The sequence below is a fragment of the Dama dama genome, chromosome 20, assembly GCF_033118175.1.
Source record: "Dama dama isolate Ldn47 chromosome 20, ASM3311817v1, whole genome shotgun sequence".
Lineage (NCBI taxonomy): Eukaryota > Metazoa > Chordata > Mammalia > Artiodactyla > Cervidae > Dama > Dama dama.
The window spans coordinates 23499491-23516130 of NC_083700.1; the positions used below are offsets into that span (position 1 = coordinate 23499491).

Sequence of the window (16640 nt, forward strand, 5' to 3'; positions counted from 1 at the left end):
GACGTCAGACTTAAGGGGGGAGGTTAGTCCTTCTAAAACGACTAATGGGAACTTCACTCACTCTGTGGGTTCAATGATGAAACCTTTGGAATCAAGAAACTTATGCTTCCATGGTTTCTGCTCAATTGCCTCTGCTGTATACTCTGACTGCACGGACTTTCTTTGGTACACTACAGAGGAATAAACCTTGTGTGATGAACCCAAGGGGTATCTGTGTCTGGACTTTCCATCAATCCAAGACTGCCACTGACCTCTGTCAACATGAGCTGTACTGGTGATTATCCTACCGGCAGGATCAATCTCAAGACAAAACCTGGTAATCCATGCCCAAGGAAGTCACATCTGATTCTACCCAAGGAGGTAGGTCTGACTCCTAACACTGGAAGGCCAGGTCATTTTAGAAAACAGAGTACCTCCTCTGTAATTCTCTAGCATGGCGGAGAAATGGGAAGTAGCCCCACCATCCACTGAGGGAGACTGATATTAAAGTGATCCAGTTAACTAGTAAAGTATTACTAAAGAGGGAAGAAACAATTTGATCCCTGGGACAGGCATATTTGCTTTAATATAGAAAATCCTGCCCATTAATTGTAATTCTATATGTCAAGGGTTAGATTAAAACAAAGGTAGTGACAGTTCAAAACTACCCCCATAATGAGAAAAGCCAAGTCCAAGGTCATGATCTCATAACAAAGGCTCAGGTATAAAAATACTTGTATATCTCCTAGTATAAAAATACATACCAATAGTTGGCAGCTAAAAACAGGAGTGAGTTGTAAGGAGGTGTTTCAGCAGAGGTAAGCAGTACTTGCTCCACACTAACATACCTGGCAGGTCTTACCCAAGCCCATCTCATCCCCCAGGATGCAGCCATGCTGACAGTGGAAGCACTGGGCTAGCCAGTTGACTCCCTGCAGCTGATAAGGGCGTAGATGTATCCCTAGAAATTTAAAAAAAAAAAAAAAGAAACAAAAAACAGCAAGTCAGAAGAGCAGACATTTCAGCACACACACAAGCTATGTTCAAGACCTTCAACCAAAGAACACAGCCTAATTGCCCATACCCCAAGCCTTACTGGCCGTATCTTTTGCTGAGAAGTTACAGATATGCAGATACTTGCTGACTTCCAAGCTATTTTTGAACGAACTTTGCCACCACTATAGTCAAAGCCCTAAAACAGCCTGTCAGTGTTACAGGATCCGCTTGACAGATGAGAAAATCAACCTGGGATCTGGCCTCCAGACTGCCTGAGTCTCATGCCAGTGTCCATTCTAGGGAATGAGGTTTTACTGATGCAATGTAATAGCAAACAACAACACACGGGTAATACACGTGTCTGCTTGCTTAACTGCAACCACTTAAACCTGCCACCAGATGCTAAAGAGAAAAAAAAAATCAAGACAGGCAGGACTAGATTAAATCAAGTTTGAATCAAGAAGCAGTGCTCTTAAGAATGGAAACAGTGTTGCACAGGAGGTGTTTACCAATGTACAAGGACAGCAGAAAATAGATGTCTGAAATCCATCACCTCATCCCTCATCCTCTGGGGTGGGGGTGAGGGGAAATCCAGTTTCAGAGACTAGTCATATCTTCTGAAGGGGGGAAACCCCAAACATACTTTATAGAAAAACTATTAACAAAAGTAAAACTCTGGTTTGAACTCGTCACCTTTAAAAAGAAACTGGGCAACATACAATTGTAAAACATTTAAAAGATTAACAAATTATTTTTTATGTAGGTACATAATTATAATTTTTATCTAAAGATATTTACTTTATATATGTAATTTTTATTTAGAAAATAATAATAGATTAAAAAAAAAAACCTCCATAAAAATAAAAGGCAGACCTTCCTGGTGGTCCAGTGGACACACCTGCCAATACCAGGGACATGGGTTCAATCTCTGGTCTGAGGAGATTCCACATGGTACAGAGCAACTAAACTCCTGCACCACAGGTACTGAGCCTGCACTCCAGGGAGCACTCCGGTGCTGCCAGCTACTGAAGCCCACACACCCCAGAGCCTGTGCTCTGCACAAAAGAAGTCACTGCACTAAGAGGCGCGCACCACAATGAGACAGTGCACTGCAACTAGAGCAAATCTGCACGCAGCAACGATGACCCAGTGCAAACACAAATAAAAAAAATTTTTAAAAGGCAAATGACAAATGAAGAAAAGACACTGATGGCAAGTAAGGCAGATAAGGGAGTACTATTTTTGATATTATGCACTTACTAAATACCAGAGAGAGTAGTAAACAATGTACATTAATTTACCCAATTTAAAGCTAGTAACAATCCCATGCTGGGTATCATCCCCATACTGTATGTGGGAAAATACAGAAAATTTAAAGAAGATTAAAATATGAACCTTGGAGACTTCTGCTTTTGGGAAGATAGAGATGTTCTTTTCACCATTCCTCTTGATAATACAACTAAAAATTCTGAATATTACAAAGAAAATGAACATAACAAGATGACTCTGAAAAGGTGGGGCCAAAGAAGGCAGACTGGTTAGTAACCTTGGGAGCCACCAAACAACAGTTATGAGTTCTCTGGGTTTCTTTTTGCCTCATATAGCTCAGACTTAGAGGTGAAGAAACTGACCACCCAGAAATGCCAATGTACACAGCAAAGAAAAGTTTAACAAAAGCCTGTTTCCATAGCCAAAGGAAAAAGACAGCCTAGAGAGACAGAACTTTTAAACTTTTGGACAATAACCACTCTAGTTAAGCCAAACACTCAAGGAAAAATCTGTGGCCCTACCCACATTAGCAAAGGCCAAATGGGAGCCTCCACCCTCAAGAGATTCAATGAAGTTCCCATCACCCCTAGCAGGAAGGTACCAGAGACAGCTAAGCAGGCAGTCAGGATCTTCATCCCATTCACCAATAATGAAGCCGTCCCACTTCACTTTTCCCTCCCCTGCAGCGTCAGGGAGCCCACATAGGGAGCCTGAACTTACACTCCTACTAGATCATATGAGCCCCCCCCCAACGGGCCCTACAAACAGCTTTAAAGGAGGCCTAGTGGAGACTCAGGATTTTTATCACTGCCTAGGTTAATGGGACCACCCCAGCACAGTGTCCGTGGGGACCAGATTAGGAGCCAGTACTTTCATTCTCACCCGGAAGTAAGGAGAAATCCCCTCCCTATCCCCAGGTATTAAGAAAAGCTCAATATTCTTCTTCTTTTTTTTAAATGTATCAGTTCAGTTCAGTTCAGTCGCTGGACTATTTTCTAGTTTTTTTAATTGTTTTTAAATTTATTTTTGGAAATCAAGATGTAAAATAAAATAAAACATAAATCTCTGTTCAGATGAAAAAAAAAAAAGATAAGCTCGGGGGGAATCTGATATCTATTTCACCTGGTAGCAACAAGGCAGCAACCACCTTCCCCTGCTAGAGCAGCATAGACAACTCAACAAAAGGTTTAAATGAGACCTTGAGTCTCAACACGTAAAGTAAGAACTTCCCTGGTGGTCCAGGGGATAAGACTTCACCCTCCCAATGTAGGGAGCCCAGGTTCAATCCCTGATGAGGAAACTAAGCAAGATTCCACATACTGAAACTTAATCTGCACACTGCAACGAGGGAAGCCCATGTGCCACAATGAAGACCCTGTGCAGCTAAAATAAATTTTTTAAAAAAAAGGATTAAAAAAAAAAAAGTCCAATTTTAATAAACATTGATTATACCAAGAACCAGGAAGATTTCAAATTGAATGAAAAAAGACAATCCATAGATGCCAACATCTAGATGACACAGGTGTTACATTTATCTTAAACCAGCAATGACAAAAGTGCCTCAACAAGCAACTATGAACATACTTATTAAAATAATTGAAAAAAAAATAGAAAGCATCAGTAAAGAAATAGAAAGTACAAAGAAGGATAATATACTAACAAATACAATAACCAAAGCAAAAAACTCAGAAGATGGACTTAGTAGCAGAATAGAATAGAGAAAAGAATCAGTGAACTGGAAGGCAGAACCACAGAAGTTACTCAATCTGAACCGAGAGAAAACATACTGAACACAGAGCTTCAAGGAACTGCAAGTCTCTAACAAAAGATCTGCATTCATCCATTGGCATCCCAGAAAGAGCTGAGAGACGGGACAGGGTTAAAAAAGTAAGAATGGCCGAAAAATTTCCACAGTTTGGCGAAAGATCTATAGTTTCAAAAAGCCGAATGAACTTCAAATAGAATAAAAAAACAAACCCAAAGAAATATATACCAAAACACATCATAATTAGGTTTCTGAAAACTTAAAAGAAAGTATCTTAAAAGCAGTCAGAGGAAAATGACATAAATTACCAGAAGGAAAAAATCAGGAGGCCAACTGTCAGCTTTCTGCATATTCAAAAAAAAAAAAAAAAGAAAAATGCAATCCAAACACACCTTTATTTGCTTATTTAAGTCAGTAATTAAGAACCTGGAATAAAAATTAGACTCTCAAAAGCACAGTGTAAAAATGTGGATTTATTTCAAAAATAAGTTTTTTGTTTTTTTTAGAAAGGTGAAAGTAAGCTATAAAAAAAGCTAAAGGAGTAATAAAGAACTGTATTACGACAGTATGAGGGGAAATAAGAAAAATAAGAGGGGAAGAAAAAAAAATCTTATTTTTGAAATAAATTCCGTATTTTTACAGTGTGCTTTTGAGAGTCTAATTTTTATTCCAGGTTCTTAATTTTTGCTTTTCTACCTTTTGTTATTAATTTTGTATCTTTAAGAGCCTAATTTTTAGTACCCATTTTCACTTAGGGATTTGGTTATTGGCTTGACCGCTCTTCCCTTTTGACTCCTTTTTTCTCCTCCTGGTCACCTCTCTCCTTCCTCCCTATTCTCTTCTCTTTATAAACTCTGTGACTCCCTTTGGGGTTCCTGGCTGTGGAGAGTTGTTTCATCATTAACCTACGGGGTTTGTCTTTTGTGCTGTGTGGATGGAGAAGTCCTGATGCTACTGTAAGATGTCAGGACTGAAACCCAGAGGCAGGAGGCTCAACTCCAGAACTTCTGACCATCATAAAACTCCTGACAACAGAAAACATTAATACATAAGAGTCCACCCAAAACCCTCCATACCTACACTGAGTCTAAGCTCCACCCAAGAGCCAGCAAGCTCCAGGGCAAGACATCCAAGCTAATCCTCCAGCAAAACAGAACACAATCTGTAACATTAACAGCCAGGCTGCCCAGAGCCACAGCAAATCCACAGATACCCCAAAACTCTCTACTGGACACCGCACTGCCCTCCAGAGAGATGAGATCCAGCTCCATCGACCAGAACACACACACAAGTTCACCCAATCAGGAAATCTTCACAAGCCACTGGTCCAACCCTACCCACAGGGAGCAGACTCCACAACTAAGAGGAGCTACAACCCTCCAGCCAGAAGAAAGGAGACCCCAAACATAGCAAACAAAATGAAAAGCCAGAGAAATACCCAGCAGGTGAAGGAACATGTAAAAACCCACCAAACCAAACCAAAGAGGAGATAGAGTCTATCTGAAAAAGAATTCAGAATAATGACCATAAAGATGACCCAAAATCTTGAAAACACAATGGAGACACAGACAAGCACACTAGACACGTGGATTGAGAAGATGGAAGAAATGTTTAGCAAGGATCTAGGAGAAATAAGGAGCAGTCAATCAGTGACGAGCAACGCAATAACTGAGATGAAAAACACTCTGGAGGGAACCAACAGTAGAGTACCTGAGGCAGAGGAAAGGGTAAGTGAGCTGGAGGACAGAATGGTGGAGATAAATGAAGCAGAGTGGAAAAAAAAAAGAAAAAAGAATAGGAAGAAATGAGGATAGTCACAGAGACCTCTGGGACAATGTTAAGCACTCCAACATTTGAATCATAAGCACCCCAGGAGAAGACGACAAAAGGAAAGGGCATGAGAAAATATTTGAGGAAGTAATAGTTGAAAACTTCCCTAAAATGGGGATGGAAATAGCCACCGAAGTCCAAGAAGCCCAGAGAATCCCATACAGTACAAACCCAAGGAGAACATGCCAAGATACATATTAATCAAATTAACAAAATTAAATACAAAGAAAAAATATTAAAAGCAGCAAACAACATGCAAGGAGACTCCCATAAGGATAACAGTCAATCTTTCAACAAAAACTCTGCAGGCCAGAAGGGAATGGCAGGATATACTTAGAGTGATGAAAGGGAAAAACATACAACCAGGATTACTCTACCCAGCAAGGATCTCAATCAGATTCAAAGGAGAAATCAAAAGCTTTCAGACAGAAAAAGAAGAAGAACAACAAAATACCCAAAGTTAGTAGAAGGAAATAAATCATAAAACTCAGAACAGAAATAATGAAAAGGAAATGAAGGAGACCAAAGCAAAGATCAATAAAACTAAAAGCTGGTTCTTTGAGAAGATAAACAAAATACACAAACTGTTAACCAGACTTGTCAAGAAAAAGACTCAAATCAATGAAATTAGAAATGAAAGTGGAGAAATTAAGACAGACAATACAGAAATACAAAAGATCATAAGAGACTACTATCAGTAACTATATGCCAATAAAATGGACAACTTGGAAGAAATGGACAAATTCTTAGAAAAGTATAACCTTCTAAAACTGAACCAGGAAGAAATGGAAAATGTGAACAGACCAATCACAAGCATGAAAATCGAAACTATAATAAAAAAATCTTCCAACAAACAAAAGCCCAGGACCAGATGGCTTCACAGCTGAATTCTACCAAAAATTTAGAGAAGAGCTAACACCTATTCTACTCAAACTCTTCCAGAAAATTGCAGAGGAAGGAAAACTCCCAAACTCATTCTATGAGGCCACCATCACCCTGATACCAAAACCAGACAAAGATGCCACAAAAAAAGAAAACTACAGGCCAATATCACTGATGAACATAAAAGCAAAAATCCTCAAAAAAATTCTAGCAAACAGAATCCAACAACATATTAAAAAGATCATATAGCATGATCAAGTGGGCTTTATTCCAGTGCAAGGATTCTTCAATATTTGCAAATTAATCAGTGTGGTACACCATCTTAACAAATTTAATGATAAAAACCATATGCTGATTTCAGTAAATGCAGAGAAAGCCTTTGACAAAATTCAACACCCATTTATGATAAAAATTCTCCAGAAAGTAGGCATGGAAGGAACATACCTCAACATAATAAAAGCCAGATATGATAAACACACAGCAAACATTATCCTCAATGGCAAAAACATTGAAAGCATTTCCTCTAAAAGCAGGAACAAGACAAAGGTGCCCACTCTCACTATTACTATTCAACACAGTTTTGGAAGTCCTAGCCACAGCTATCAGAGAAGGAAAATAAAAGGAATACACATTGGAAAAGAATTGACTCTCACTGCAGATGACATGATCCTCTACATAGAAAACCCTAAAGATGCCACTGGAAAATTACTAAAACTAATCAATGAATATAGTAAAGTCACAGGATATAAAGTTAATACACAGAAATCCCTTGCATTCCTATACTCTAACATTGAAAAATCATAAAGAAATTAAGAAAACAATCCCACTCACCACTGCACTGAAATGAATAAAATACTTAAGAATAAATTTACCTAAAGAGACGAAAGACTCATATACAGAAAACTAAAACAGTGATGAAAGAAATCAAAGATGATACAGAGAAGTATACCATGTTTTGCATTAGAAGAATCAATATAATGAAAATGAATATACTACTCAAAGCAATCTACAGATTAAATGCAATCCCTATCAAAACTACCAATGGCATTTTTCACAGAACTGGAACAAATAACTTCACAATTTCTATGGAAACACAAAAGACCCTGAACAGCCAAAGCAATCTTGAGAAATAATGGAACTGGAGGAATCAACCTTCCCGACTTAAGACTATATAACAAAGCTACAGCTATCAAAACAGTATGATACTAGCACAAAGACAGAAAATAGATCAATGGAACAAACTAGAAAGTCCAGAGCTAAATCCACTTGCCTATGAAGAGCTTACCTTTGACAAAGGAGGCAAAAATACATAATGGAGAAAAGATAGCCTCTTCAACAAATGGTCCTGGGAAAACTGGACAACTACATGTAAAAGAATGAAACTAGAACACTTTTTAACACTATACACAAAAATAAAATGCAAAATGGATTAAAGACCTAAATCCAAGACCAGAAACTATAAAACTCTTCAAGGAAAACACAGGCAGAACACTCTCCATCATAAATCACAGCAAGATCCTCTATGATCCACCTCCCAGAGTAATGGAAATAAAAACAAAAATAAACAAATGGGACCTAATTAAACTTATAAGCTTTTGCACAATGAAGGAAACTATAAGCAAGGTGGAAAGACAGCCCTCAGAATGGGAGAAAATAATAGCAAACTAAACAAGTGACAATCTCCAAAATAAACAAGCAGCTCATGCAGCTCAATACCTGAAAAGCAAACAACCCAGTCAAAAGGTGGACAAAAGACCTAAACAGACATTTTTCCAAAGAAGTCATATAGATGGCTAATAAACATGAAAAGATGTTTAACGTCACTCATTATTAGAGAAATGAAAATCAAAACCACAGTGAGGTATTGTCTCAAGCTGGTCAGAATGGCCATCATCAAAAAGTCTACAAACAATAAATGCTGGAGAGAGTGTGATGAAAAGGGAACCCTCTTACACTGTTGGTGGGAATGAAAACTAGTATAGCCACTACACAGAACAGTGTGGAGATTCCTTAAAAAACTCGGAATAAAACAGCTATATGACCCAGCAATCCCACTGCTGGGCGTATACCCTGAGGAAATCAGAATTGAAAGAGACACATGTACCCCAATGTTCACTGCAGCACTATTTACAATAGCTAGGACATGGAAGCAATCTAGGTACCTATTGGCAGATGAATGGATGAGAAAGTTGTGGTACACATACACAATGGAATATTACTCAGCTATAAAAAGAATGCATTTGAGTCAGTTCTAATGAGATGGATGAACCTAGAGCCTATTATAGAGTGAAATAAGCCAGAAAGAGAAAGACAAATACTGTATACTAATGCATATATATATATATATATATATATATATATGGAATTCAGAAAGATGGTACTGATGATCCTACATACAGGGCAGCAAAGGAGTCACAGATGTAAAGAACAGACTTTTGGACTCAGTGGGAAAAGGAGAGTGAAGGATGATTTGAGAGAATGGCACTGAAATGTATAGATTACCATATGTAAAAGAGATGACCAGTGTGAGTCTGATGCATGAAGCAGGGCACCCAAAGCCAGTGCTCTGGAACAGCCTCAAGGGGTGGAGTGGGTATGGGGGTAGGAGGGGATTCAGGACTGGGGGGACATGTGTGTAATGTACCTATGGCCAACTCACGTTGATGTATGGCAGACACCATCACAATATTGTAATTATCTTCCAATTAAAATAAATAAAAATGAAATTAAAAAAATACACTTCAGTTCAGTTGCTCAGTCGTGTCCGACTCTTTGCGACCCCATGAATCGCAGCACACCAGGCCTCCCTGTGCATCACCAACTCCTGGAGTTTACTCAAACTCATGTCCATTGAGTTGGTGATGCCATCCAGCCATCTCATCCTGTCATCCCCTTCTCCTCCTGCCCCTAATCCCTCCCAGCATCAGGGTCTTTTCCAATGAGTCAACCCTTCTCATGAGGTGGCCAAAGTATTGGAGTTTCAGCTTCAGCATCAGTCCTTCCAATGAACACCCAGGACTGATCTCCTTTAGGATGGACTGATTGGATCTCCTTGCAGTCCAAGGGACTCTCAAGAGTCTTCTCCAACACCACAGTTCAAAAGCATCAATTTTTTGGCACTCAGTTTCTTCACAGTCCAACTCTCACATCCATACATGACCACTGGAAAAACCATAGCCTTGTCTAGACAGACCTTTGTTGGCAAAGCAATGTCTCTGCTTTTTAATATGCTATCTAGGTTGGTCATAACTTTCCTTCCAAGGAGTAAGCGTCTTTTAATTTCATGGCTGCAATCACCATCTGCAGTGATTTTGGAGCCCCCCCAAAAGTAGAATCAATAGCAGGACAACTGAGACAGGAGAATGAATAAGTGAGCTAAAAGGTAGAATAGTGGAAATAACTGCAAAGGAGCAGAATAAAGAAAAAGAATAGAAAGAAATGAGGAGAGTCTCAGAGACATTAAACTCACCAATGTTCAAATGACAGCGATTCCAGAAGAAATAAGAGAAAGAGAAAGGGTCTGAGAAAATATTTGAAGAGATTATAGGCAAAAAATCCCCTAACATGGGAAAAGAAATAGCCACCCAAGTTCAAGAAGCACAGTGGGATAAACCCAAGGAGAAACATGGCAAGACATATATTAGTCAAACAAACAAATACTAAATTCAAAGAAAAAATACTAATGCAAGGGAAATGCAAAAAAAATAACATACAAGGGAATCTCCACAAAGTTATCAGTTGATTTTTCAGAGGAAATTTGGCAGGCCAGAAGAGACTGGCAGGATATATTTAAAACAATGAAAGGGAAAAACCTACTTTACTCTACCTAGCAAGGATCTCATTCAGATTCAAAGGAGAAATTTTTACAGACAAGCAAAAGCTAACAGAATTCAGCACTACTAAATCAGCTTTACAGCAAATGCTAAAGGAACTTCTCTAGGCAGGAAACACAAGAAAACAAAAAGACCTACAAAAACACACCCAGAATAACAAAGAAAATGGTAATAGGAACACGTATATTGATAATTACCTTAAATGTAAATGGATTAAATGCTCCAACCAAAAGAAACAGACTGGCTGAATGGATACAAAAAACAAGACCTGAATGTATGGTTCATCCATGGTGGCTCAGATGGTAAAGAATCTGCCTGCAATGCTGGAGACCTGGGTTCGATCCCTGGGTTGGGAAGATCCCCTGGAGAAGGAAATGGCAACCCATTCCAGTATTCTTGCCTGAAGAATTCCATGGACAGAGGAGCCTGGCAGGCTACAGTCCACGTGATCGCAAAGAGTTGGACACGACTGATCAACTCAGCACACAGCACATTAGAGACTTACTTCAGACCTAAAAACACATACAGGCTGAAAGTGAGGGGATGGAAAAAGACATGCCATGCAAATGGAAATCAAAAGAAAGCTGGAATAGCAATACTTATATCAGATAAAACAGACTTAAAAATAAAGACTTACAAGAGTCAAGGAAGGTCACTACATAATGACCAAGGGATAAATCCAAGAAGATATAACACATAAATATTTATGCATCTCAATACATAATGAAAATGCTAACAGCCATAAAAAGGAAAACTGACAGGAGCACAATAATAGTGGGGGACTTTAACACCCAACTTACACAAATGGAAACAACACCTAGACAGAAAATAAGGAAACACAGCTTTAAATGCCAATATAGACCAGGCAGGTTTAATTGCTATTTATAGGACATTCTACCCAGAAGCAGCATATTACACTTTCTTCTCAAGTGCACATGGAACATTCTCCAGGATAGATAACATCATGGGTCATAAGTTAAGCCTCAGTAAATTTTTAAAAACTGAGATCATATCAAGTATCTTTTCTGACCACAACATTGAGACCAGAAGTCAATAACAGGGGGGGAAAATGTTAAAAAAAAAAAAAACAAACAAAAAAAAAACCCACAAATACAAGGAAGCTAAACAATATGATACAAAATAACCAAGACATCACTGAAGAAATCAAAGAGCAAATTTAAAAATACATAGAAACAAATGAAAATAGAATGACCCAAAATCTAAGTATGAAGCAAAAGAAGTTCTAAGAAGGAAGTTTATAGCAATTCAATCCTACCTCAAGAAACAAGGAAAAACTCAAACAACCTAACCTTATACATAAAGCAATCATAAAAATCAGAGCTAAAATAAATGAAATACTGAGTTGGCCAAAGAATTCCTTTGAGTCTGTCCATAAGATGTTATGGGAAAACTTAAATTAACTTTTTGGCCAACCCAGTAGAAATAAAACAACAGCAAAAATCAACTACAGCTGGCTATTGATAAACCTTTAGCCAGACTCATCAAGAAAAAAAGGGACACGATTCATCAATAAAATTAGAAATGAAAATGGAGAAATTACAACTGACACCACAGAAATACCAAGGATCAAAAGAGAATACTTAAAGCAACTATTTGCCAATAAAATGGACAACATGGAAGAAATGGACAAATTCTTAGAAAGGTACCATCTTCCAAGACTGAACCAAGACTAAACCAATAGAAGATACAAACAGACCAATCACCAGTAATGAAATTGAAACTATAATTAAAAATCTTCCAACAAACAAAAGTCCAGGACCAGAATGGCTTCACAGGCGAATTCTAACAAACATTTAGAGACGAGCTAACACTCATCCTTCTCAAACTCTTCCAAAAAATTGCAGAGGAAGGAACACTCCCAAGCTCAATTTACAAGGCCACCATCACCCTAATACCAAACCAGACAAAGATATCACAAAAAAACAAAATTACAGACCATATCACTGATGAACACAGACACAAAAATCCTCAACAAAATACGAACAAACAAAATACAACAACATATTAAAAGGATCATACATCATGATCAAGTGGGCTTTATCCCAGCGATGCAGGGATTCTTCAACAAATGAAAATCAACATGATATACCATGTTAACAAATTAAAGAATAAAAACCATATGGTCACCTCAATAGATGCAGAAAAAGCTTTTGACAAAATTCAGCACCTATTTATGATAAAAATCCTCCAGAAAGTAGGCATAGAGGGAATCTACCTCAACATAATAAAGGTCATATGTGAAAAACCCACCACAAACATCATTCTCAATGGTGAAAAACTAAAAGCATTTCCTCTAAGATCAGGAATAAGACAAGGATATCCACTCTCACCACTATTATTCAACATAGTTTTGGAAGTCCTAGCCATTGCAATCTGACAAGAAAAAGAAATAAAAGGAATCCAAACTGGAGATGAAGAAGCAAAAGTGTCACTGTCCACAGATGACACGAAACTATACACAGAAAATCCTAAAGATGCCAGCAGAAAACACTAGAGCCGATCAATGAATCTGGTAAAGCTGCAGTATACAAAATTAATGCACAGAAATTTCTGTTACTTCTACACACTAACAACAAAATATGGGAAAGAGAAAAAAAAAATCCCATTTACCACTGCAACAAAAGAAATAAAATATCTAGGAATAAACTGACCTAAGGAGGTAAAAGAACTGTACTCAGAAAACTATTATGAAACTGATGATAGAAATCGAAGATGACACAAACAGGTGAAAGAAAGATATGTTCTTAGAAGAATCAATACTACCCAAAGCAACCTACAGATTCAATGCAATCCCTATCAAATTACCAATGGCATTTTCCATAGAATTAAAAGAAAAAATGTTTACAGTTTGTACGGAAACACAAAAGACCCCACATAGCCAAAGCAATCTTGAGAAAACAAAATGGAGCTGGAGGCATCAGATCTCTGGCTTCAGACTATACTACAAAGCAATAGTAATCAAGACAGTATGGTACTGACATAAGAACAGAAATATAGATCAATGCAACAGGATAGAAAGCCCAGAGATAAAGCCACATTCCTAAGGTCACCTAATCTATGACAAAGGAAGCATGTAAGTACAATGGAGAAAAGACAGTCTCTTCAATAAGTAATGCTGGGAAACTGGACAGCTACATGTAAAAGAATGAATTAGAACACTCCCTAACACCATACACAAAAATAAACTTAAAATGGATTAAAGACCAAATACTATAAAACTTTTAGAGGAAAACATAGGAAGAACACTCTGACATAAATCACGGCAAGATCTTTTTTGACCTACCTTTTACAGTAATGAAAATAAGAACAAAAATAAACAAACGGGACCTAGTTAAACTTAAAAGCTTTTGTACAGCAAAGAAAACCATAAATGAGATGAAACAACAACCCTCAGAATAGAAGAAAATATTTGCAAACGAAATAAATGACAAGAGGTTAATCTCCAAAATAAAAATAAAAAATGAAAAAAATCAGCCTGTACCTACTAAATATGCAACCCACGCCAGTGTTCTTGCCTGGAGAATCTCATAGACAGAGGAGCCTGGCGGGCTACAATCTACAGAGTTGCAAAGAGTTGGATGTGACTGAAGCGACTTAGAACACATGTACACACTAAATATATTGAAGAAGACTAAATGACAATAAGGAAAAAATTTATGGTTTCAGAAAAATGAAACCCCATTTTTGCACTTCTCCCTCAGTCCTGGCCCCATCCTGGAAAAGAAAGAGAAAAAGAAATTGTATATACAAACATATGCATGCATGCAAAGGCCAAGGACTGGCAGGAAACATAATAGTATGTCATAGAATTATGTATATTACTGTTTTTCTTTATGCATAGAATATTACCCTAAATGTTTTACAGAAAATATATACTACTTCTGTTAAAAAAGGAAAAAATCAGAAGGAAAAAAACACACAAAGAATTTTTTAAAATACAAAAATTAAAAAAATAAAAATTCAGTAGGCATTTTTAACCAACTCACAAAGAATAGTTTCTCAGAACATTAATTTATTCAAATAGAAATAGGAATTTCAAGTTACAATATTAAATGGTTATTCCTCTGAGTATACTTATTTTCTACTTTTTCCTTTCTCCACACTACGCACTTATCCATGCCCACCACCAAACTTAGGTATTTGTCTATTTAACTCTTCATTCACTCACTCTAATTCATCCAGGCAAACCTGCTATCTCGTACCTATCTTCTCAACTTTACTATAACAGCACTGGTCCATGTGTATATTTCTCCAGGTGTATTATCAACAGTCCAGTATCAATGTGCACATTTGATCTAGCCTTCTCTAAAACATCGTATCATACCCAAAATCACATACAAGGAAATAGACAGACACACAATCACGTATAAACTTTGGCTTTATAAACTGATAAACTTTACACCGAACACATAAGCATCAGACCATAAATTCACATTTAAGATGGATAAACACTTCTTACGAGCTTCCCGGGTGGCTCAGTAGTAAAGTAACCGGCTGCCAAAGCAGGAGACGCAAGAGACATGGGTTCGACATCTGGGTTGGGAAGGTCCCCTAGAGAAAATGGCAACCCACTCCAGTATTCTTGCCTGGGAAGTCCCACGGACAGAGGAGCCTGGAGGGCTACAGTCCAGGGGGTCTCAAAAGAATAAGGTACGACTTAGCGACTAAACAACAACAAACGACAACTCTCCATCCTGAGGGCTCCATCCAGAAACGCGCTCCGCCTCCCTGCCTGAAGACCTCAAGGGGATGCAAGCTTTGCTCTTCTAAGATTCTAGGGAAGGGCTAGTACAAATAAAATAGTTACACGCAGAAAAGCGCTGATGAACTTTGCTTAGCTGCATATTTCAAGTTATAACGTTGGAGGAGAATTAACCAGTGGAGAACTATCAAAGAACTATGCGAGCCGGGTAAACGAAGAAGAGAACTGAAGCTCGGAGACGAGTTCTGATCGTTTTGCAGAAGCAACCAATTAAACGCCCCAAGCTAGGCCTCCAAACCCACCGGAACACAAACTTGAAACCCAAACCCTTCGGGCGCCAGGACGGTCTCCGCCTCTTGAGAGAGAGGAACGTCTTACCTTTGGGACAGGGGCCTCAATAAGTTCCCCATCCCCAGGGCCGGCGCGCCGGGTAGCGGGAGCCGCGGGCTTCCGCTCTGGGAATCCCATTTCTTCCGCGTCCGCCAGCCGCGCGCGCTGCGCAGGCGGGGCAATGGCCACCCGGCACCAGGCGGGGTTCCTCTCCGCCCAGCCTCGCCGCAAGGGCGGGAAGGGAAGGCTCTGCTGCCGTAGGTTTGAAACCGACAGGAAGGTCCACCCGCGGCGCCGCCGGACCGTTCCTGGCACCGGATACAGGGGCCCGGGCGAGCAGAGTCCCAACGAGTCGGCCGGCGTGGGCCGAAGTTCGCCTGAAGCCACTGACCTGTGAGGCCCCACTGCCGCAAGTCCTGCTCCTGCACCCGCGCCCGCGGCGCCTCGGCTCGGCTCTCGCTCTGAAGAGCCAGAAGAAAGCCCGGCATGTCGCCCTCGGGGGTCGCGGCGCCCGCACGCTCCATTCAGCCGAGCGAAGCGCCGCCCCGCGCCGCCGCCCCGCCCCTCGAGCTTCCTTCCCGACTCTCTCGGCCCGAACCCCCGGACGCCGCCGCCGCCAGAGGGCGCTCTTGCTCTGAGTTCTGGGTGCCGACGGTGCTCAGAAGGTCCCCTACCCCTCTGTTGAATGCTTGCAGCCGGGTGCACGTGGGCCCGCTCACACTTGTGCCTCTGGCTGAGCTTTCGTCCGTTCTAGGCGACTGATCACCTGAAACGCTCGTCATTCACTTGTTATTTAATTAACATTGAATGTGCTTTGCTGGACTCTGGGGTTTTGGCTCTTCTCCCCAGCGATTTTCGGCAATATTGTAAAGTTCAGTTTACAGTATTAATAAATTGGTTTGGGCCCTGAAATCCGTACTTACTCCCTGTAGTCTGTGGGCCAGAACCTCTGAGTGGTGTAAGTTTATGAAGAATGTCATGGCCACAATGGATTTCTCAAGTGAATTGCTGCTGCTGCTAAGTCACTTCAGTC

The 16640-nt window shown here is 39.6% G+C and overlaps 1 protein-coding gene across 3 annotated transcripts in view; it reads right to left on the bottom strand.

Moving 5' to 3' along the window:
- Positions 1-16161, bottom strand: part of CHD1L (chromodomain helicase DNA binding protein 1 like) — a 60877-nt gene extending 44716 nt beyond the window's left edge. The window contains exons 1-2 of one of the 3 annotated variants that reach the window (XM_061121009.1): positions 15999-16161; positions 828-940 (exon numbers count right to left, since the gene is read on the bottom strand). In XM_061121009.1, coding sequence (XP_060976992.1) covers positions 828-940; positions 15999-16131 — 246 coding nt within the window. In that variant the 5' untranslated portion in view covers positions 16132-16161. Of the gene's footprint in view, positions 1-743; positions 941-15655; positions 15807-15998 lie in introns of those variants that run through there. The other 2 variants (XM_061121010.1, XM_061121011.1) reach the window with 2 other exon arrangements.
- Positions 16162-16640: the final 479 nt, after the last annotated feature.